General features: G+C 38.2%; 1 protein-coding gene across 1 annotated transcript in view; it reads right to left on the bottom strand.

Annotated features, from left to right (window-relative positions):
• The window catches only part of nbeab (neurobeachin b), a 208719-nt gene that overhangs the window by 142810 nt on the left and 40629 nt on the right, over window positions 1–25280 (bottom strand). Inside the window, exons 2-10 of the mRNA XM_079481818.1 lie at window positions 17219–17450; window positions 15561–15661; window positions 14697–14792; window positions 14365–14486; window positions 12756–12882; window positions 10870–10989; window positions 9921–10067; window positions 2082–2279; window positions 771–904 (exon numbers count right to left, since the gene is read on the bottom strand). Coding sequence (XP_079337944.1) covers window positions 771–904; window positions 2082–2279; window positions 9921–10067; window positions 10870–10989; window positions 12756–12882; window positions 14365–14486; window positions 14697–14792; window positions 15561–15661; window positions 17219–17450 — 1277 coding nt within the window. The remainder of the gene's footprint in view (window positions 1–770; window positions 905–2081; window positions 2280–9920; window positions 10068–10869; window positions 10990–12755; window positions 12883–14364; window positions 14487–14696; window positions 14793–15560; window positions 15662–17218; window positions 17451–25280) is intronic.

The following is a 25280-nucleotide window of genomic DNA, read 5'->3' on the forward strand; positions in this document are numbered from 1 at the left end:
CACGAAACATGGCAATTTAAGCCAAAAGCCCCTTACATTTTTTAAAGCAAAGTTGGAGGAGTTACAGAAAAGCCCAAAAAAAATGCAGTTTCATTCATGCGTTGGGTCTACGAAAGACGCATTACGGGCGTCATATCTACTCAGTTACAGAGTGGGGAGAAAGGGGCTGCCGCACACAATTGCCGAAGACGTGTGTTTGCCAGCGGCCAAAGAGATGGTGGAGTGTATGATTGGAGTGAAAGAGGCAAAAAAGTTGTTGTATTATATTGAAATTTTGTTGATGTTATTGTCATGCGTGTTTTGTTTTTTTGCGCATGATTAAACATGAGTCTTTATATGGCGATAAAACAAATCTTTGTTGCGTTTTTTTTTTAAGTGGGGATTGGGGGTGCGCCAACCCTGTTGGGACATAGAAGGGGGTGCGCAGGAAAAAAAGTTTGGGAACCGCTGATTTAGGACATCACAGATCTTTTTCCTCTTTACATCTCCGATTCTATGGCTATGTTCATGGTGAGAGGCGTGTATAATAATACAAAATATGATGCTAATGAAACCAAATATATGTTTTTATTTTCTAAAAACCGTAAGATTACATTTGAATTAACCTGAATAAAAGCTTTTTTTTAAGAATAAATTTCACGAGATGAACACTTTGGGGGCTTTCTCCTGATAATAAACATTTGGTGTGAGTTTTGAGGGACCTATCCGGGATGACAATGAATCTTTAAAAGAGACTTTTTGTTCAAGGGGCTAGACAGTAAGTTACTCACCACACTGTGCTTTCCACCTGACTCTCATTGTGCTGATGGAAATCCAGCTGTGCAAAAAGAGGAAACAGCACCTGGATTCCACCGATGGAGTGAATGGCACTGTGGATGGAGTGTGTTACAATGGCCTTCACATCCTGTATAAAAAACAAAGGACGAGCTAAAAAGATGTCACAATTTTAAATAAAGTGCTTAGTATATTTAAAAATATATTATATATATATTGATTTATATTGAGTAATACCGTGTATATTGTATGGCACAGATGAGATGCCAGTAACAAGTAATGCACAGGTAAAGTCATTGTTTCTATGACACTGTCAACTTATGTCTTGTAACAACATTAGAGACCTACAGCAAAAAATTAAGAGACCATTCCAAATTTCTATTTATTCAGCCTTTTTAGATGTAAACATTTTTAGGCCCATTCTAGTCTAAAGAAATTTAACCTCAGGAGTGACAAAGTCGTCCAACAGCAATTTGAAAGACAGACAGCATTAGAAGACACTTGGAAACTGTGATAAAAAGTATATTTTTTATCCGAAGAGTGAAGACAAAGCAGAGAGTCCATAAGTGTGTACATTAGAAGTCCCAAAATACATATTTTTTGGTTATATTGCTTGAAGGTGAAAATTAACTTTCCTTTGTATTTTTTCAGACCTAAAATACTGCAGAGCATCTTTTGACACGTTTCTACGGTTTTCATTTTCAGAAAATAAATCCAAATAGAAACAATATTTGATCTTGAAATTTGGGAGAAATATTGTTAGTATTTCACAGAATGAAACAAAAATAAAAATTTCTTCCTAAACCTACTGTATGAATCGTAAATTCAGAAACTGATTTTAAAATGGTCTCGTAAGATTTTTACCACAGCTGTACATTTGATTTAAGAGTAGACGATAAAAGATTACAAGTGAAATGACTTAAAATTTGTGTCTGTTCATTCTTCAAAGCTGTTGAATTTATTCATAAGACTTAGTGCATTAGTCACATATACTACCTTCCCCCACATAAAAGTCAAGTAAATATGGACAGAAATGTTATATTTGGTTGCATTTAACAACCTTTAACTAAATGTTAAGTTGTTTTGTTGTTTGTTCTTAAAGGTACTGACTCACATTAACCAGTCACCGCAGAAATGTCTCTCCAAACAATTACCATTAAATGGCAAACACTGACATTATCTCTCGGTCGTGGCAGAACAATGCAGAATCTGATTAACATTTAGTAACATTGTGAACCATTATGCTGTTTATTTAGGATGAATAGAGTACAGTCCAGTCTTGAGGCTTTTAGCAAACAGTTGTGTACCTGTAGCATTAGAGCGTGTGGAGAATGCACAAATATAGAAGAGTTTTCTCTGGGAGAGGACTCCAGACATAGCTGAGCGTCTGTGGCTTTGGCGTTGTAGGTGAATGAGATGCTGTTTGCTAGTTTTCCATCATATAAGACTTGCTTGTGATGGTCCGCCAGGTGGATGTCACTCTCGGATTTAAACTTGAAAGTGCTCTAGGGAGAAAGAGAGGATGATTGAGATTTGGTTATTACTACCATCGTAAAACCATGGCGAATTTAACAGACCTGATATTCACCAACAATGTGGTACAGCAATGTGAGAGACATCAGAAAAAGGTGAGAGAATTAACTAATTCGCAAATGATCACATAACATGTAGAATTATGACAACATAGAGTATATTCAACCCGTCCTAAAATAGACAATCTCTACAGATCTTTTCATCCTGTGTGCTTATAGGATTTACTATTCCTAGCATAAAGAGGAGAAGATTCCTTTTATGCACTGATTAAATGTTATCCAAAGTCGCGGGAGCGCATTGAATAATAAATGAGTTTAGTGACATGAAATAATCATGAAGATGAAGTAGGGCCGATGTGGGAATCCCCCGGCTCCTGAATTATAATTCATGAGGTTGTTTCTTGTGCTGTCAAACCAAAGACCAGCACCTGCAGCACAGCCGTGGCGATGACGTCTTTCGGCCATGACCTATTCTAGACCTAATGCTCAAAACGTTCTGTAAACGTCAATGTAATATATTTTACACGTACAGTAAGGTGCAATAGAATTAGACAACTTACTCTTTTTACCTCCAAATGTAGTTCTGGCCTGTTATTTATATATTTTGCTGTAGTGTGTCAATTTACATTTACAAAAAAATATTTTGTACACCCAAATTTGGTTTAAAATAAAACAAACCATAACCTTAATTTACCTAAAATGTAAACAACTTCTCTGGTAACACTACGGAGCATGTAAGTGTACTTCTTTGTATCCCAACATTAACTTCCTTGTCCATGGTATTCATTTACCATCCATTTGCTTAATATTACTGCAGTGTCCATTTAAAGGTGCAGGAAGGTGGACACAATTTATCTATTGAACGATGCCACATTTATGACATTTTCTATTTACAATCTGTGAGCGATTTAGATATTTCCAGCTCTTGGTTTGAATTATTGCTCGCAATATCTCCATCACTTCGAAACAAGATATGACCATTAAAAGTGATTTGCATGAATTCATTTATGTTTCAGGTTATTTGGCAAACTCCACAGAAAACAATTGTTGCTGAGCAGGTCGCAACTCAGTTATAAAAGTAATCCTAAAATCTAAGATTGACTGGAAAATAAATGTCACAGGATGCTTATAAACACCATCAGATTCAACAGCGTGATGAAACTGCAGCAGATAAATTGAATGTGGTCATGACATCTCAATCAGGATCTGGTGATGTAATGCTCACACAGCATTTCGGAGTGAGATTTGCCAATGGCAAAAGACTATTTGTCTTATGTGACAGAAGAAAGAAAGAAACCGTTCACCGAGACCACTGCGATGCAAAGAATACATTCTAAATGTTTTTACCAGGGAAAAAGCAACAAGTACAGATTCAAATAGCATGTGTTAGTATTGTTTACATAAATATTCAGACTATCTTACCTTATTACCACTTTTGCATAATATTTTTCCAGTAATTCGCAATTCATCGCATCCAGAAAAGAGGGTTTGTGTTTACATAAAAATGCATATTACTATGCATATCAATTTTGTATTTATAAAAACATGCACATACATACATGCATATATTTAAGAAAAATATAATAATGAATAAACATTTATATATATACTTAAAATTACTGATAAATATAAATCAATACATGAATTCATGTATGTACATGCATGTCTATGTGTATGTGTTAACAATGCAACACAAACTTTTATTCTGGATGTGATTGTTTGAAAGCCCTAGTTTACATAGAACAAATCAAGTGCTTTAGGTGTCATGATGCTTATGACATCATTAACCAACATTCATAAGGCAGAATTAAGCACACCACATTTCTAACATTGTTCTTCTTCATCAGACGGCATTGTTTTTACGATTACATCAATACCTGATATCATCACGGATGTCGTGTTGACTTATTTCCGGCACTACTGATGTGAAAGCAGACCTGCTCATTCATCTTGACAGTTCAAGGATGACATCACGTGAAGTAGGCTGATCGGAGGCCAGTGTTTGAAAGTCAGCGGTGAATCACAGCAGTAATCGGGTAATGCTCAGATCAGTCACATTTATCACATACGACAGTGAGAGTTTACTGGCTCGTGTGGCCCTCTTTCACAGGTACTCTGCTAAAGAGCTAAAAAGGCGAGGAGAACCTTTACATTACAGTCAAGAAACCCAATAATGCTATTGTTCGTTGAGGGCAAGACATAGCAGTGTAAAAGCGATTCCGAACAACTTTTTAAAGGAGCAATGAGCAACTCCACCCCTCCCTTGGAAGCACTACGATGGCTGCACCAAACTAAGATTTCATCTAAAACTTTTAGTGCTACCATAATAAGTCAGTGCATGCGTTTTATTGTTCAGCCTAGTTTAAAATGATTTAAAATGGTGACTAAATTGCTCTTTAACCTACAGTGAGTGCTTTCAAAAAAGCCCTGTTAAGGGCCAATGAGTAGCAAGGGGAAGTTGAACTCGCATTTACATTTAGTCGTTTAGCAGACGCTTTTATCCAAAGTGGCTTGCAAATGAGGTGAGCAATGGAAGCAATTGGAACAACTTTTTTTCTTTTGTTTTTAGGTCTACTTAAATTGAAGTACTATTTTTAATGAAGTTCTATTTTTTATGATAGGTAGCACAATTTTACTAGCACATTTACTTCAGCTTACTAAAGTAAACAATATGCTCTTTGATCAAATTATGAAAAATTCAAGGGGGGTGGTGTGGGGACTTTGACGGGACGGCACAAAGAGCGTTTGTTTAAGTTAACCAGACTTTTATTTTGACGGATCGCCACAAATGGTGTTTGTTTATGTGTTTGTACGTGGCTCGGAGGAAATCAGAGGGGATGGGATATAGCGGGCAGGTAGTCGGGTGGTTAAAAGACAAGACCTTGGAAACGTCATCTTCAGATAGGAGAGAGAAAGAAGGGTGCGCGCATGTGTTGGGGGTTTGGGCGTGTTCAAGATGCGGCGGCGCAGAGAACTGACTGCTGGTGGTGGTCGTTTTCTCTAAAAAGACGAAAAATCATCAGCTTTTAAGTCCGATGGAAGTGAGAGGGCAGGCGGGCGAAGAAGAGCAGAGAAGGTTTTAAAGAGGGTACGAGAGTAAGTCGAGGCCTGGTAGTACTGAGTTTTCGCAGAGGAGACATAGGCAGAAAAAGAAGAGAGACCGATAGAGACAGAGGTCAGTAGGTTCTTTATATTAGCGCCACTTTCTCTCTGCAGACCTGAGCGTAGCGGGATGCTTACGGAGAACATCAGATAACCAGGGGGCAGTAGGGGATGCAAGAGATGTTCTAGATGTAAGAGGGCATAAGCTGTCTAAGCATGAGGTAAGTGTGAGGCAAAGAGTGTCGGTGGTGCTGTTAGTATCCAAGAGAGAGCTGTTCAGAGGGAGGGAGCGTGGCAGAGACCGCAGACGATAAGCGGGAGGGAGAGAGTGTTCGTAGGTTGCGTCGGAATGTGACCAGTGGGGAAGCATGCGTAGTGTCTGGAGAAGTTAGGTCGAGATCAAGAGTGATGAGAAAATTGATCAGAGGTGTGCAGAGGGGTGACCTGGGAGCGATGAGTGAAGCAGTATCGTGTGTAGATAAGATCTAGTTGACTACTAGACTTATGGGTTGCTGAAGTGGGATCTCGCTTGATGTCAAACGACGCAGTCAGGTTGTTGAAGTCGGTAGCCTCTGGTTTTTCAAGGTGTATGTTGAAGTCTCCAATTACCACCAGAGGAGTCCAATCCTCGGGGAAGGATGTCAGAAGCATATCAAACTCCTCCAAGAAATGTCCAAGCTGACCTGGGGGACGAAAGATAACTGCAACATGAGTTTTAACAGGGTGGACGACAGTAACAGCGTGTGACTCGAAGGAGATGTTGTCACATAAGGGTGCTTTTTGTTTGAATCCCCTTTAGGGATAAGTAGACCGGTTCCTCTACCCCTGCCTGGCATGCGTGGGATGTGGGAGAAAGAGTAGTTATTGGAGAGGGCAGCCAGTGTGGCACTGTCCTTTTTGCTTGATTCAGGTTTCAGTAAGTGCTAAAAGAGAAAGATCATAATGTTTAGCAATAGCTGTGATGAAATCTGCTTTGTTTACAGCAGATTGGCAGTTCCATAAGCCAATGGGAAATGTAATTGAGGTAGTTGTGGATGATGAAAGAGTGCGGATATTATTAGCATTGCGTTGCCTTCTACATGATTCCGGAGATTTACGAGTTGTAGTTGACAGTAGGGATTTGAAAACGAATTGAATGTATTCTGAAAAGGTGGGGGAAACAGACTTGAACCGTTTTGAGGCATGGGAAACCAGGAGCTGGTTGGTTGTCTTGTTAAATATTTATCAAGCTAGGTTAATGCCGCTGATGAAGTGCTGGTTTGATTCGTTTTCTAACATTAAATTACAATTTAACGCCCTCCCAACTACTACTCGTACTTACTACGTAAAGAATACTGAAAATAGACTTAAACTTTGCTTGTATAATAGTATCGAAATTGTAGAAATACAAGCACAGTAGTATATTTACTACATGAAGTATACTTAAAACTCACTTTGTTTGTATACTTACTTATTTTTGTATGGCTAACAGCGCACGGGTCATGCCTTCGATTCATATGAGGAACATGCATAGTAAAATATATGCTGTATCAGAAATGCGCCTTCCTGTAAGTCACTTTGGATATAGTCTCAGCTCACGGGCCGATGGCTGAACGTCTGATGCATAAAGGCACACTTTTCTGGAAACACTTCTTTAACCTCTCGCCTGGAAACAACACGAGCCGTCTGATCGAAGAAGCCGACGTGTTTACATCGGTCGCAATAAGAATTCATCTCGACAAACTAAACGCTTAAATCTTAAAAGTATGCGAAGATCACGGCATGAACTCGTAAACATTGTAATTGCTGTTAACCTTTGACACCTTTATGAATGTACAGCGGCCTGTTACTGTGGGGACATTTCCAGGCCTCTAAACATAACGTGGCATAAAACGAAGAGTACCCAGACCTTCAGTATGAAGGCATGGCTAAGAGAGACTACTTTGAATAAACGCAGACTAGTAACCTACTAAAATGACTACATGAAGTATACTCAAAATACACTTGAACACACTTGATGCGTTCTAAAATATATGCTGCACTGTACTGTAAGCCACTTTGGGTAAAAGCATCTGCCAAAGGAATAATCACACTTCTCATCGAGTCAGATCCAAGCCCTGTGGACTACCACTGCAATGTGAACTTGAAAAGTTTCCACCCTGTTACTAGATCAGGTAGATTCAACTATCGGCCAGAAGAGTTGACAGACAGCCTGATGGCTGGAACTCCACAGACATATATAGCCCCTTTCAGCCTTTGAGAGACTCTATTCACAGGTTCATCTGTGGTGGATAATTGCTTTCCCCGCAGCAGACGGCTCATTATTCCTGTGAACCTGCCTGTCATGGCTGCATGCATCGCATTGGGAATCGGAGGTCTCACCACAATTAATAAGGGAAATGACCAGCCCAAACTCATTAGAGAAAAGCCAGTGGAGATGGTAGTTCAGGTAGTTCAAACGGACAAGGTGAGAAAGAAATTCGGATGTGAAATGGTTAGTGATGCTTTTAGGATCCGTTTGTCCTTGAAGACTAGACAGACCATCATTAAATCACAATCGTAACTGAGCTAAGACGACCGAAATGGTAATATCATTTGCAACTGAATTAGAAACAGCTCATCATTCATACATGAGATCTTTGAACAACCGCTGTAAATCTTTTTCACAACCTGGTAAGGCACACGTGTTATTCATTCAAGGCATTTGATTTGTTTGGTATATTAAGTTGCTGGTGAAAGCCTACATGGTGTTTCTCACAACAACAGACTTTTCACGACACGGACTCCTGTAAGCCCCAATTACTAATATGACAGAACTTCATATTTAATAAGGACACTCGCAGCAACCTGCCCCATTTACCCCATGCATGCTATCAAATGGTAAATCTTCAAAAGCACCTTGAGATTTAGTGACAAAAGGTCAGGGACATGAAAGGTAACTGAGGATATTAACTATCAGGAGACTTCATGAATTAAAGATTTCATTAAGAAGCATAACTGAGAATCTGTGCAGAATCAATAATGCATGACAACAAGGTTGCAAATAGTGCAGGTTCACCCGCAAGGCTCCGGTTATTAGATCATATTTAAAGGTCACCGGTTTTGCCGAGTAAGACATGTTTTGTTGGATATGGAACGACATTATGTCAAATAAACATATAGTTTAACCCCAAGCCTTAACAATAACCTATAGTATGTCATATCCTCACGTTCATCCTAAAACAAATATGATTCATTAGAATGTCTCCAGGACCGAGAAAAATGAAAAAAAAACATCCACCGATATTGTTTATACCAGAGTTTTATAACCTCTTTGTAAACAAGATCTACCTGAAGAAATGCTATAATCTAGAGAACAATTTATTAGATAGACACAATTTTCTTTTAAATATAAACACGTGAGGCTTTATTGTTTGCTTTATGTCATTTTAACAAAAAAAACTATTAATTGTGGTTTAAAGGTAAATTTTACTTTCATTTTAACACCATAGTCTCCAGTCTAGTAAGAAATCTATAAGAAAACATTACATTTAAATGTAAACTTTAAATATTTGATATATTTACGTAGATTTTTTTCGCATTAAACCATTCATTGACAGTAACATTTGCATATATCTTCTTTTCTTATTTCACATAAGTATTATTGAACGATTGAGATGAATTTATAAGATTAGGGACACATACTCACGTATACATTTATATTTTTGACGTATTAGAAAAATAGTAAACTCACAGAACCATGGGAAGTATGTTTTTACTAAAAACGCTGAGAATTTTTTCATTTCAAGTGTATTCATCCTTTCTCTAAGTGGTTAAAAACTGTAACCTTACAGAAAATTACTGTTATTTTTTACAGATTTTTCACATATGATGGCAAAAATGAATTTATAAATCATCAAATCAAAAAACATAAAATTACAGAAAAACAGAGACTTAAGAGAGAAGTACATATTTACAAGAAAACACAGTTTTTTTAATTTTACAGCATATTTCTTGTTAACAGGATTGTGTCTTCTTTTATGGACGGCTTTTCTTCATTATTCAGACAAAAGTCATCCATTTCAAAAACATTTTATTAAATCTAACTACGGCTTGTAATGAAAGAAACTAATATGCTTGAACAATTATACTCTTGTCTACAAAAATAACTGTTGACAACTAAAAAGGGAAAAATAAGTTTAGACATTTATCATAAGTGACCTAAAAAGTATTAAAAGTTTTTTCTCAGCTTTGTTTTTTAGCAGAGATGAATGTTTTTCTCTGTATGGTAAAACAAACATGTTCTGATCCACATGAATCAATATGTCACACACAAAGCAATAAACTTGCTTTTGTTGAAAGTAACTTTGTATTAGCACCTTTTGTACTATTGCTCTTGTATGACATACCGCTTATTGCTCCCTGAATTCTTTGTAAGTCGCTTCGGATAAAAGCGTCTGCTAAATGACTACATGTAAAAATGACTAAATGTCTTGCAGATCGAGGGTGCCAGAGCAATGGCGTGTAACATACTTTGGCAAACCTGATGCGTACCTTGTATCCAGGCCCTAGTTGATGGATGGCGAATATCTGAGCAGGGTTTAGCGCTTCGCTGAACACATAGATGGCTCCGAGCTGTCCGCAGAACACCCGGTTGGCGTCCGCCGTCTCAGATGAGCCCAGGAAACATTTGTCGTAGCTCTGTGCACATGAAGGGAATAGCTTGGAGTTCTTAGCTGAAATCTCACAGTAATGGATTATAAGGCAAGATGATAAGAGCACAGAATTTAGGTGAAATGCAACAAGTACAAGTAGGGACAGGGTAATAATAATAATAAGTCTAAGTGATGGTTACTAATCCTAAAGGAACAGAGGCTCACAGTGCACTATTATGGAGTTGTTACCTGCTTATAAGAGATGTGAGGTTAAACACTGCTGTCCAACCTTTTAATTATCATACATTTACATTGCTTTCAGTGAGATACTGAAAAATAGAGGCAACATTTGTTCATCTAATCAAATCATTGAATCCCTATTAATAAATAGTCCCTATTATTTTACTAAGAAATACATAATGCAAAAAAACTCGAAAGAAAACAAGGCCAGAATGAATGCCATTTATTTACTCCTGAACTAGATGTGTTTAACGGCTTAAAGAATAATAGTTCACCCAAATATGAAAATGATATGATCATTTTCTCGTCCTCATTTCATTCCACACTTGTATGGCACCTTTTTTTTGCAGAACACAAAATAAGACATTTTGAAGAACGTTGGTACCCAAACAACATTGGCCCCCGTTGACTTCCATTGCATGGGCACAAAACCGCTGAGACATTTCTCAAAATATCTTCCACAGAAGAAAGAATCATATACTGGTTGTGAACGACATGAGGTTAAATAAACGATCGATGAAAAGTTTCATTGCTCCCTTTAATTAAAAACATTTTCCAGTCAGAATTCACTTCTACAGACGGAGACAGCGACAGGAAAGTGGTCTTACGTCATTGGTGTTGACATGCCAAGCCATGTCGCCGTAGGAGACAAGCTGTCCGTTGACATAGCAGCGGATCTCACTGTTCCTCCAGCGGTTATAGATGTGGACGAGGCTGATCATGTACCACTGGAGGATAAAAACAAAAATGCTTAATGGAAATCAAGAAAAAAAGCCTTTTGTTGATGATATCAAAACCTGTCCAACACACTTGGTAGAAGCTAACCAAATTATACAAATCCTGACATGGATGGGTTTCGTACATACTGTGCACAGAAACAAAAATGGCCGTTGACATCACATTTATTACCCTATAATCATACCTTTTTAAAGCAGAAAAGTCTGAGAAATTAAAACTAACACAGAGAAATTCATTTCATATTTGCCATTATTATGCTTATTATCTGAGGCCTTGTGCCCTTGAATGAAAATAACACAAATGCAGAAGCTTTATTCATCTCAATCTTTCTCTCCCTTGAAGCAAAAGTCACCCAAAACCCTTTTCATGGGCAGCATGGCAGTAGGTCTAATGCAGCAGAATTTGCATTTAGATATAAATAATACATCTGATCTTGAGTGAAGAGAAAACCAACAGAGAGAGAGTGAGAGAGAGGGAGAGACGATAGGAAGTGAGGAACTAAGGCAGGTTTAGTTAGAGAGACGAGGGTCATTACAAATTTAATTTCTGTGAATGTACCACAACACAAAAGAGTCACGATATGATGTAGTGTTTCAGACTGGAGTAGCGCAGCTCTCTCATCATTTAGAAAGTCTGCTCAGTTTGTTGATTTGTCTTAAAGCAAAGAAACTGTAACATCCCAGAGAGCTGTTTTTACTGTATCTTTACCTCCTTACTTGCTTATTTCAACAAGTCGTTTCTCTTCAGTCAGATGGAAATTTAAGCTACAGTGTATGTTCAAACGGGTTGCTACATCTTAAAATACCTCGGGTCCAAACTGAGTTAGGGAAAAGTGATTTTGATATGCTTGGAATAATTTACAAAACATCTCAAAGCTGACTGTACTTCCGTCATCACTTTTAACAAATTATGTTTTCTCCCTTGATAATTTGTCGCTGTGAATTATTATTGTTCAATGTGTTTTGCTGTAAATTGTACATACGTTATATGTAGCTTCCGCCTTGGCCGTGTCACACATCTATTGACAGAGATGCAATATATATACATAACTAAGTCTTCAGAGGTGTATAAAGTTATTTTTTATCACCTTAGAATGAGCTATTTCTATCTACACACACAACAGGTCCCCTTACATGGAATTCGCCATGTTGTTTCTACAGTAGCCCTAAATCTTTGTCCTGTGTCAGCCACCATATTGCTTCGAAAGGGAGGGGTGAAGTGAGCCGTTGGTTGCAATTCGCAACCTCACCGCTAGTTGCCGCTAAATTTCATACACCGAACCTTTAAGATTATATTAGTACCAAATGTGTATATCACAACCATGTGGTCCATAGCAAGCCCTTTCATACAAGACTTAACGAAGAAAGTAAACCGTAACGTTTATAAAGACTTCCCTAGCCACGAGTAACACATATTGGGTAGAAACAGGAAAAGCACTTATGACACAGATGTTTCAAACTGCAGCAGCTGTGAAGTAAATTCCAAGAGATTTTCCCCTTTGATTTTTACAAAACAAATATGGAAAATGTCCCTGGTTATCTCATGCCCTGGGGTTTCGGAGCAGTTTGTAAACAAAACTTTTAAGACCAGTTAGCTGGCTCCTACCCCGGGGACAGCATCAACATTTTACTGAAGATCACAGCGAGAAATTCAGAAGTGCATCCACTCAACTTTTACTCTTCAAAATGCAATCAGCAGATTAACAGAGAAAGAGAGAGAGACGCAGAGAGAGAGAGAAGCTGAAATGACATTTTACCTTGCGGGGTTGGAAGTCGTACTTCACGCAGTGCTGGAAGCCCTTTCCTTTTGACTTCAGTGATGTCACTATCAAGCAGTTCCCCACAAAATGTGCCGAGTATCCGATGCCTTTGCTCGTGCGGAAACTGAAAATAAGCAGTAAATAAATCTGTACTGTAAACCGTAATACAAAACCTTAGTACTAGCAACATACGGTACATTTCTATTTGTGGCTAGCTGGTGTAACACGGACACCACGGTTTTATTGGTTTTTACACTATAAAAAACACTTCTTTGTTTGAAGATTAAAAGAAAATGGCACTAGCAACACTCTAAAATAATAAACTGTTTAGCTTCGATGTTCTAAGAAAAGTTTAAACAATACAAATGTAAATAAGAATCGATTGCCACCCAGCTAGCCAACAAATGTAATACAATAAAGTAAATCATTTTCAACATATTCATGAAACTATGCCGTAGAATTTCCTGTTCCAAAACAGCTGTGACAGGACGAAAGATGCGGTTTAGTTTTCTGCTCCCTGTTTCCCACAATATAAGCTGTTACGTGCCAGAAAATGAAGCTACAATACAACAGACAGCTCCTGTGTGTTGTATACAGTCAGTGCGAGTAATGATTCTCAGCGTGAATCAATACTGTTTTCCTTTTCTTCTGCCACACACAGACTGAACTCTGAGTTTATGAGAGCAATCCCGCACTTGGCAACTTCAGGCTAAAGATCTGGCATCCGCACACAAACCGGGACAGTGTTCACTCTCAAACCCCAAGTGCCGGAGTTAACAGAGCAGTTTACTTCAGAATGAGCAAATTTAGTTTTGCTGATCGACACAAAAGACGATATTTTCAAAAAGGATGTAGGAAAGCAAAGAGTTCTGGGGCACTTTTGACTACCATTCTCAATTTTCTGACTACGGTAGCTCTGTTTGGCTCTGATGCATTCTTTCAAATATCTTTCTCTGTGTTCATCAGAACAAAGACATTGATACCGATTTGGAACAAGTCGAGAATAGTAAGCGATGACAGTATTTTCATTTTTGTGTGAACTGTCCCTTAAAACATCCAGTTTAGAAGCTTAACATTATTACACTAATATCACAATCAGCAATTCTGGTCAGTTTTTAACGAGGCTGCTGTTGAAAAATGGATGTTGACTTTCCCTCTTTCAATCTCTCTCTCTCTTTCCCTTCCCTGAGAACCGTCTTCACTCACTCCTGGAACCACAGCCGATAAACACACTTCTCTGCTATTGATCTGAGCTCTAATTACCCACAAGTCTCTACGTACCGTGTTCTATTTGCCTGCCTCACAATAAAAGCCAGAATGAATGCCTGTTTCCACCCCAGTGTCCCTCTTGAGATGCGTTTGCGATTCAAGAACAGCTTCTACCATGGATTCAAACACCTATTGGTTCAATGAGGACCATCTGACCTAATTCCCTTTTTATGCGGCTTTAATCCACCACATCATCAGAAAACAAACCTTCTAAAAAAGCCCATTATACAAGTGGCCATCCAGCCAGAACATGAGTAAAAAAACGACATAAAATAATGATGAAGCTCATCCGTCTGACTAAATAAATACTGTACATGAAAGCATATGCTTTACTCACCAGTAAAGGTAGGGTTTGTCTTTGTCCACATTGATGTTGTTGAGAGGATCCATGCGGAACCAAGTGTTGAGGGTAAAGCCATTCTGATAAGGCCATTTGGCAATAGGAGGTAATGCAATCGCCTGCAACAAGGACGTTATACATGTATCTTCTTTTATTTAATGTAACATATGGCTCTCGATTTACTTTTCACAGAACACAATCAGCAGTCATGTAAATAAATGATCTCTATGTGTACAGAACGTGTTTATGCACGAAAAAGAATATTCAGATGCAGTTGTAGAAGGTCACCACCATCAAGCTTTTGACTTTCAACACAGTATAACACTCACAGCTGCACTTCGCCCAGGGAAGTTGAAGAAAGTGTCTGGTCCATGTCTCTGTGCCATCTGAGTGAGAACCGAGAGCAGCTTGACAGCATGTCTAGGCTGTGGATGACACGAAGTTACTCATTAAATCCATATGGATTCGTATGTATTAATAACTATAACTATTCAGAAACCAAGGGAAGGTTGATAAAGCTTCACTTTAAATGACAGGTTCTGCACCAGCTCTGATTTAAAGGGACAGTTTGCTCAAAAACGAAAATGTCTTAATCATCTACACATCCTTATGTCTTGCAAACCTTATGACTTTGTGTCGCTTAACGCAAAAGTTGGATATTTTGAAGAATGTTTGTGACCAAAAAACATTGGGCCTTATTGACTTCCGTTGCATGGAACCACGGAGACATTTATCAAAATATCTTCTTTTATGTTCCACAGTCACACACAAGTACGACAGGAGGGTGAATAAATGTCAATTTTATTTTGGGGTGAACTATCCCTTCAAGAAGCAAGATATGAGTCATATTCTAACATGTATTCTCAAATCAAATAATTGTACATTCTGATATATATTTTCTCATTGAAGTACGCGGGTCCTCCAGCAACTCCTTTACCTCCAGTGGGGTACTTCACTCTATCCAAAAACTTAAAGCTATTGTGACAACATCCTCGCTGTGGTGTCTGGCGTCAGTCGATATTCTGTCAATACCCTTCGCTCTGGAGAAGAGTCAGTCGATAGCCGGGCAGGCTGGGTTTGGTCTGCGGTTGATTGCTCGAGAGGTCTAAAAGGCTCCACGTTCTCCACAGAGGTGAGGCTAACAACCCCACAGAGGCCCCGCATTAGTTTTCACTTATTTTTTACGGACTTACCCACAATCCTCCTTCTCCTCTCAGCATGCTGAAGAGCAATTTGAGTTCTTTGACCGTGATGCTGTAGCTGGCCAGAACTCCCAGCATGTCCACCAGAAGGTCTGTTTATCAGGGTCATGGGGAACACAAAAGTGCAGAAAGAAAAGACAAGCGAGATCAGGTCTGGATTACGAAGTGGACAAGCAGCAACTTTGCTGAATGTGTGCAACGTCCAGCACAGAGATAGCACAGTGTATCATAACACGGTGAACAATAAGAATTTCACAGTGAAAAGGGAAGACATTTCAAAATTGACGAACAGACACTTTGCCTGTGGCGTCAGAAATCTGTAAAGGCTCAGATCTCAGATCTGGTGGTATATGTAATCTCTATTTAAACTGACCTACATAAAAATACATTATTGTATGTTGTATAATAATACTGAGAATCTATTGTCACCTTTGAGAATAAAAGGAATTAAAAAATAAATAAATAGATAAAAATAGTCACTATGTAACGTCTGGACTCATCATGGTAATGAGAATTCAGGCAAAATGTAAAATGCATATAAATATCATAATGCAAATGAAAACTTAATGGTTAAAATAAAGAAATACCCACTTTTAAACAAAGGTTATAGAAAGTATCTCATTGTTTAGCTTTGGAAAAATTTACATAGAATTTTTAAGGAAAAATGTATAGGTTTTCAAAATATGGGACTTGAAGAATGTTGATAAAACGGTCTGTTTTATGCAAAACATGGGTTACTTTTCTATTTAATGTATGTTGAAAACATCTTGAAAATGATATAATATGATTTAAGCAAAATGTGCAGTGGATAGGTTTTTTGTAAGGCTCACCTATGATTTATTGGCTATAATATATCGTTCTAAATTTGTATTATCGGCTGATACTGATAACATTAAAAACGACCATTTATTATGCATCCCTAGTTACAGTTATATGAAGTATTTTAATCAAATATCAGCCTTAAAATTTAATGTTGCATTAGAAATAAACAGAAATCATTTTAAGGCACTAACATTATAATCTGAACTACAATAAAAATAAATGTATCTTACATGTACAGTATATACTGTATCATCGTAAAAACTAAACTAAGGAATAATTGAATGACTAAAAGCGTTTAACTAATAACTAAAAATCAAAAAGAGAATAACTCTGATTATGACCTTAAACACCTACTTATAAAAACAGGACATAAGTAACGTAATGAAAAAACCATCAGTATTTTTGTATGTATTTTAATAAGGTGTTTAATATAGCTGCTGAAACTTCTAAGTGGCACTTCGCTGCCGCTGCCACTTAGAGAAAGAAGCACATTGCAAAACATTGAATTGAATGGATGCACACAAATTACAAACAGAAGGAATCAAAGCACATTCTTCTTCACTGTTAAACAGCAACTGAAATGTACTCAAGCTCTAAACTGACACATCTCATTAGAAAACTGTGGACCTAATGAGATCTGTCCCCTGGTTTCTCTTCTGTCTAAACCGTATGAATGGTCTTATTTTGCAATGGTGCACATTTCATCTGAGAGCTGCTCAAAAAGTAATATTGAACCGTTTATATAGCTTTAGAAAAACTGAAAGAAATGGATTTTACAAGAGGTCAATTGTAACAGCAGAATGAGATCAGATGGAGAACACTTGTACCTGCAATCATATCGTCCACGGAGCTCAACTTGAGCAGGAGCCTCTGAATGAGTCCGACCTCAGTGCACGTCTGCAGGTTGCGGACGCTCTTGCGCAATATAGCGGTGAACATGCTCCAGATTTCCGCCTGGCAGGTGATCTCGCAGTGTTCCAGAAGCTCCAGCATGCAGATGATGCCCTCAGAATCTTGAATGATGAAGTTTACTTCCAGGTCAAACTCTCCACCAACCAGCTAGAGCAGTTAAAGATAAAGATAAATATAAAAAACATTATAAATAACAATTAAAATGATTGGAAAGTTCCCCTTCTGGTTATAAACAACTACAATCATTTTAGGGCTAGCCGATAACTGTGTTTTCCGAAGCTTAAGTAAGCATGAAATTAAAGATTTCAGGACACGTCTCGGCTGCGTGAAAGAACTCAAGGCACCTTCTTGGAAAAGCGGCGATGCACACATGTGGAAAATAGAGCCATAAATCTCCGGGTGCTTTATATCAGAACATTATTCTGACTTTGCTGCTTCGCTCTTCTTGTTGGGATTTACAGCTACCACATGGAATGTGAATCAGCCACATATTTGATTCTTTAGATCAGTGGTTCTCAACCGGTGGGCGGCGACTCGGAAATGGGTCACTAGTGTTTAGATACAGTCCAGAATAGCGTAAATACCAGCAAATAAAAACTCATAGTTAGGAAAAGCTATCCCTATGATTCAACAGCTGACAAACCGGACAAGCACACTTTCCTTCCAGCCTTCATTTGAGAAGGGATTTGCATGTTTTTGACGGAGCTGTGATCTCTTACAGAGAGAAGACGCAAGACGGGAAGCAGCGGAAGAAGATTACCAACGTCTCTTCCTGGGAAAAATGACAAGCGTTTCATCTAAGAATACATTGTCGGACGGTTCTCTCAACTTTTTATAAACATCCTTACGTATGCATGACTGACAGAAGAGAATGCAGCAAATACAATAGAAATACATTTAAATAAACGAGTCTTCCACAGATGACAATTCCTGAGTATGAGTAAACGATGGGAATATTTTAGGTGAACTGTTCCTTTAAAAACGAATTCTTATTGTGAGGTATAAATCTATGATACATGGTTATTAACCAAATACAGCAGAGCAAGGTCCGGCTTTTGATGCTATAATGAATCATTATGACAGGAAGATATTCTGCATCAGTCCGTCTGCTCCAATTCATACATAAAACAAAAAACACATATTGAACCAAAGCTGAACCCAGAGGAACAGCAAATACCTCTTTGTACTTCTGTACTTGTACGTTTTATGTTGAGGGATTTAATGCATTGACAGGCCCTATAATAGATCATATGTTAGTAGATGCTGCGATTGTGATTTAGTGTAAAACATCCTTCAGTTGAGTCTCAGAAAACAGTTCAAATAAAAAGTTTAATTTTAAAAGATTGTGTGTACTGTAAATCTAAAATCAGTTCATCGGCATGAAGTCAGTAGCGTGTAAATCAATGTAGAGATTAGCATTGAATTTAACCCCGTCTACTTTAATGTCTTCTCCAATTGAACCGCAGTCATCCATTCAAAGGGTGGTTTTGTAGCTCTAATGGAACTTGTATGGATTTATTTCTGAATACTCAAAACACAAGTGTAACAGCGTATCTAATTTCATTCCCAAATTACATGGAATTGTATCTGTCACAAAATGGCTTGGACAGAACCCAGATGCAGGCAGACGAAGGGTTAACAAATTTTTTTTAATAAAAAAACCCCACAATGGGTTAAACAAACACTTACCACGAGGGGACCAAACAAAACAAGATTCCTGAAATTTAAATAATAATCTCACAAACTGAAGCAGGAACAAGGGAAATCCAACAAACACAAGGACAGGTATAAAAGGTGAGCAATACCTGTGAGCCGGTATCTAAACATGTTGTAGTAAACATACATTAGACAATGCAACAAACACTGAACAGAGGGCAACTGGGGCTATATAAAGGGAGACACTAACGAGGAGTGATTACATGGGGAGAGTGGCAACAGGTGATAAGAATGAAACCTACCGAGAGTGATTAACAGAGCAGGTGATGGGAATAAAACCCTAACGAGGGTGAAATACAGACCAGATGATGGGAATGAAACCCTTACAGGAGACAGGAGGGCAGGGCTGAGAGACATAACAGGAAGACACGTGTCTCCACACATAACACAACGGAAACCCGAAAGACGTGGCAATGTCATGACTAGAGAACTCGAGACAGGCAGGACAGAGTCCTGACAGTATCAAGTTCTGAACCATAAAACACTCATCCGTGACTAAAATCGATCTTCTGAATAAGAAAGCAAAACCCACAATTATATTTCTTCAGGAGAAGGAGAATTTGATTCTGAAGTTTAAAGGATTTTTGTAAACAAGCATCTTTGCACTGAATGTTGGATATTAAAGAGAAGGTTCACACAAAAATCACAATGTTGTTATATATCCACCCTCATGTTGTACAAAACATACGACTCTTTCTTCTGTGGAACCCATGAGAAATGTTTTTGTCAATGGGGGCCAATGTTGTTTGGTTACCTACGTTCTTGAAAATATCGTCTTTTGTGTTCTGCAGATGAAAGAAAGCCCTACAGTTTTGAAATGACATGAGGGTGAATAAAGGATCAAAACATTTTCATTTTTGAGTGAACTGTCCCTTTAAAAACCAACCATGGATTGCATGGCCATCTTTAATAATTTTTTTATTAAAATAAACAGTCAATAACTACTTCAATAAACAGAACAGTCATTGATTTCTGTTGTTATTATTAAAATATTTAACCCGACACGACAGAATATGGCAGGCTGGAAACCAGTGCAAACATGTAAGCATGTAACAACACAGCCTCTGCTTTAATTAAAGCTTTCACGAGCAGTGCTCCTAACACTGAAGTGATGTGTTTAATTGCGTGTTCACATCCCGGGAGAAATTTGCATCCATTTTCAGATGAGAGGTAAATAAAAGATCAAATCAGAGATAAGATACTCATTTCAAACATTGAGAATACTACATCAGCTGTTTTACATTATAATTAAGTCTTGTTGTTAATATTTATTGCAGTAACATTTTTGGTTTGGTCTTCTCAGAATGAAAGATGTTGCATGCTCGATCAGGTCAAAAGTTTTTTCTAAATAAACACATATTTAATCTAAATTATAACACTGTATATTAAACATTCTCGATATGTAAGTAACAGAAATATACCGTGGCATAACAATGAAAATGATGGTATTTTTATATATAGTCCAATTAAAATAAAAACAAAAGTTGTATATACACAAGTTCAAAGGTTATTGAAATTAATTTAGAAAATTCTAGTAAAAAAATAAAGATAATAAAAAATATTGAACAAGTACAGTACATGTACTCTCAATTCACTCCGAAAGACAACAGAATGCTTATAAAAACTGTCAGGTACTATTTCGCAGTTAACTTAATTCCACATTGTAGATACAGTGGGTACGGAAAGTATTCAGACCCCCTTAAATTTAAAAACTCTTTGTTATATTGCAGCCACTTGCTTAAATCATTTAAGTTCTCATTAATGTACACAAATGAATGAAAAAAGACAAACTGAAATATCACATGGTCCTAAGTATTCAGACCCTTTGCTGTGACACTCATATATTTAACTCTAGGGATGGGCATATTTGTCAATTTCTTATTTCGATCATTGATAGGTCTCAAAAAACAAGAACTGGAGTACTCGGTGGGCGAGGCGTGTTTGGGGCGGGGCTTATTCGGGGGAGATGGTGGGGCGTCCGTCATTTTTTTGGATTACATTAGCACTTTCTGATAAACCGTTATTTTACAAAATATTGAGAAAAACGAATGGGCAGCAAATCCTTCGCTATCATTTCGGTTATTAGTTGTGTCATCTTTTCACCTCTGGCTGCGCTGCATTTCTGTCTGACGGTAAAAGATGCGATGCTCGTCTGAGTTGCGTCTTTGGTGGACTCAGATCATCGTTTTATGATCAATGGTCGCTGTCACGTTCGAGTACAAGAGTGATCGAGTACTGCGCCCATCCCTATTTAACTCAGGTGCTGTCCATTTCTTCTGATCATCCTTGAGATGGTTCTACACCTTTATTTGAGTCCAGCTGTGTTTGATTATACTGATTGGACTTGATTAGGAAAGCCGCACACCTGTCTATATAAGACCTTACAGCTCACAGTGCATGTCAAAGCAAATTTGAATTGTGAGGTCAAAGGAACTGCCTGAAGAGCTCAGAGACAGAATTGTGGCAAGGCACAGATCTGGCCAAGGTTACAAAAACATTTCTGCTGCACTTAAGGTTCCTAAGAGCACAGTGGCCTCCATAATTCCTACTAAATGGAAGACGTTTGGGACCACCAGAACCCTTCCTAGAGCTGGCCGTCCGGCCAAACTGAGCTATCGGGCGAGAAGTGCCTTGGTGAGAGAGGTAAAGCAGAACCCAAAGATCACTGTGGCTGAGCTCCAGAGATGCAGTCGGGAGATGGGAGAAAGTTGTAGAAAGTCAACCATCACTGCAGCCCTCCACCAGTCGGGGCTTCATGGCAGATTGGCCCGACGGAAGCCTCTCCTAAGTGCAAGACACATGAAAGCCCGGATGGAGTTTGCTAAAAAACACCTGAAGGACTCCAAGATGGTGAGAAATAAGATTCTCTGGTCTGATGAGACCAAGATAGAACTTTTTGGCCTTAATTCTAAGCGGTATGTGTGGAGAACCAGGCACTGCTCATCACCTGTCCAATACAGTCCCAACAGGGAAGCATGGTGGTGGCAGTATCATGCTGTGGGGGTGTTTTTCAGCTGCAGGGACAGGACGACTGGTTGCAATCGAGGTCAAAGATGAATGCGGCCAAGTACAGTGATATCCTGGACGAAAGACTGGGCCGAAGGTTCACCTTCCAACGAGACAATGACCCTAAACACACAGCTAAAAAAACGAAGGAGTGGCTTCACAACTCTGTGACTGTTCTTGAATGGCCCAGCCAGAGCCCCGACTTAAACCCAATTGAGCATCTCTGGAGAGACTTGAAAATGGCTGTCCACCAACGTTTACCATCCCACCTGCCAGAACTGGAGATGATCTGCAAGGAGGAATGGCAGAGCAACCAAATCCAGGAGTGAAAAACTTGTTGCATCTTTCCCAAAAAGACTCATGGCTGTATTAGATCAAAAGGGTGCTTCATCTAAATACAAGCAAAGGGTACTAATCTGCAATTTTATATCTTAAACAAAGATGGTGATAGAGAAGCAACAATCATGAATTACAGTTTTAGTATGCATGAATAAAAAAAATCTTCAAAAAAAATCTATTTTACAATTCAACTTCAACGTCTTCCAAGGGACCCAATAGTTTTCGAAAGGTGCTCCACTAACACTCAGGGACCCATAAAAAGGTTCCTTAACCACACCAGCAAGTGTTGAGTCAAATCGATACAGTAAACACGACTGCTCGAGGATTTCTGATTTCTGACAAATGTTGATCCACTGAGAGAGGAAACTGACCAGGAGGGTTGGGTTTTTTGGCTCTAATTTCTATTAGAAAATGGCTAGGAATGTTGATACGGGAGGGGAGGTTGATATCAGCAGAATGTAGAATCAAGTGGATTTGGCACTCAAAACTGAAAAGAAGTGGGAGTCACAAAGATAATGAAACATTATGATCAGCCCATTTATGATTCAATATTAAATCTGCTTTGCATCTGCATAATCTTTGCATAAAATATTACATTATTATTTAACCTAAAAACTATATTCTGGTATTGGAAGTGGGATGCTTTATCACTTTCGTGCACGTTAGGTAAATGCAAAATGAATAACTGCCATAAACTGCAATGGCAGCTGTCAAAGTTAGATTTGAGGATAAAATACAGATCTGCCCATCTGAGTTTAATATGCAGAGAATTTTACCAAACGTGGGTATGTCGACTTATCCAAAAAGTAGAAAGTCTGTGGTCGTGTGCTGGCGATGCTAAAACTTTGCTATTTATAGAGCTTTCATCTGTTTGGGCAACCAATCTAAAGATTTTAAAATATAAACCGTTATTTTGCTCATTCCATTCAGTGATGCCAATTAAAAAGTCTTGACCATTGAAAACCACTGTGGTATTCAGTTTTTCAAAGGACTTTTTCATTCTACAATGTTTTCCACATAAATAAAAAATAACTCAAAAACGTGTTCAATTTAAGCCAATTATGAATACTTGAACCATACAGGTATTTGCAACGCTAATAAAAGCAGTTGCCGTGCCAACCAATAGTCACAATGAAAACATCTAAATATGTTATTCAGACAGATCGTCATCTAAAGTTACACAACTCTGCATATTTTTTAACTCTTTCAGTCGAGGAAATGTATAAAGTTTGATACCATCAGCAAGCATAAGCTTGATCTGAAGAGATCAACTTTTAATATAAAAAATATAAGAGGAACATGATGCGATAGAGTTTTTCGTAGTACAGCCCGACTGGAACCAGTGTTCATTTGCATGCAAAGTATATGAGAGATAAGTCCATGAAAGTTCATGACTGTGATCTCAACAGCTTGACCATGTGATCCGCTCAAGAGCTGATATTTAAAGAGTTAAAAGAAATGCCACATCACACGTGTCCACAGCGAAGAGGCTACGATTGCGGGAAATTCAATCAGGCCCGGCTATTGCATTCAGCCAGTTCCACGTATCCTTCCCCATCCACCACTCTCATCTACTCTAGTTGGGATTCAGAGATGCTCGGTTGCCATGGTTACGGGTAGAACAAATCAGACTTTACCCATAATTTTCGCTGTGAGCTTTGGTTGGCTGTAAACAGTGCTGAAATAAACAGAGCTGATGTCCTATTTACTGAGAGTGATGGTGAGCGGAGGACACAAGCGGCGATGAAGATCTCTCTGGGGAAGACCAGGTGCTCTGTCTTTTATATCATCTGTACATTTGTCGAGTAGGGTAGCGAGACGCCGTGCATTCGCCTGGTTTGAGGTGATAAAAGCGAAAGCACCAATGGTGCAGCCTGGTTGAATTTTCGCACGCCTGAAGTCCGCCGTTTGATCGAACCTCGCAGGTGTATCTGAAAGAGTGACACTGTAATATTTTTTCAGAGATGAAACAGATGTTTAGGGAAATGTATTCGGCAGAATCTGTTGTGGATGGAAATGCGGTGCTGCATTTGCAAGTTTTAAACCATTCGCAATATTTCAATAATTTCACTATATTGTAAAGACCCAGCATTGCTTTCAAAACATTGCTCTGTAATACAGTATAGACCATTTTGCAAGATGTAAACAACAACAACTAAGACTTAATTATTGTATCTGAAATAAAAAATTTTACTCTGTAACAGAAATAAAAAATTTAACTCTGTAACAGAGTCTACGGTCTTAAACATGTTGGGTTATTTTCAACCCGACATGTCCCAAAAAGGGACAGATCCAACCATTGGTTGAATTTTTGGTTAAACCCAAAATCATGTGTATCTGACCCAACAATGAGTTATAACAACCCAGCAATTTGGGTTGAAACGACCTAAAAGTTACTAAATCTAAAACCCAACGTTTGGGTTTATCCCCTTTTTGACCCGGCACTTTAAAATAACCCAGAGTTTTTAGAGTGTACACATATAAAAAGATAAATCAATATAGCTTGAAACCTTTTATTATGATTTCAAGAAATTCAGAAATCCTGTGCACATCCATATGAATCTGCCTATTTTGCTTGTTTTTTAGCCTTGGATATGGATAAGCATATCCACATGGATAAGCATCATTATTTGAACTTGTGCCAAATAGGCATGGGCCAGTATGAGATTTTGGCGGTATAATAACCTTTATCAATAAAATACCACGGTTCCACTGTATTGCCAATACAACACTAAAATGTGTTATTTCCAAATGTCTGCGTATACAAAAAACAACTTTTCAACGGGACACGATACATTTCATTTTGAAACCAACATATAGAACGTGTGTCGGGTAAAAATAAAGCCTTAGAATTACAATATTCTTTCAAAAAATATATTGTTGTCAAATATATAAGAAAAAATATATAACATCAAA

This window comes from Barbatula barbatula (genome assembly GCF_947034865.1).
Source record: "Barbatula barbatula genome assembly, chromosome: 19".
Taxonomy (NCBI): Eukaryota; Metazoa; Chordata; class Actinopteri; order Cypriniformes; family Nemacheilidae; genus Barbatula; species Barbatula barbatula.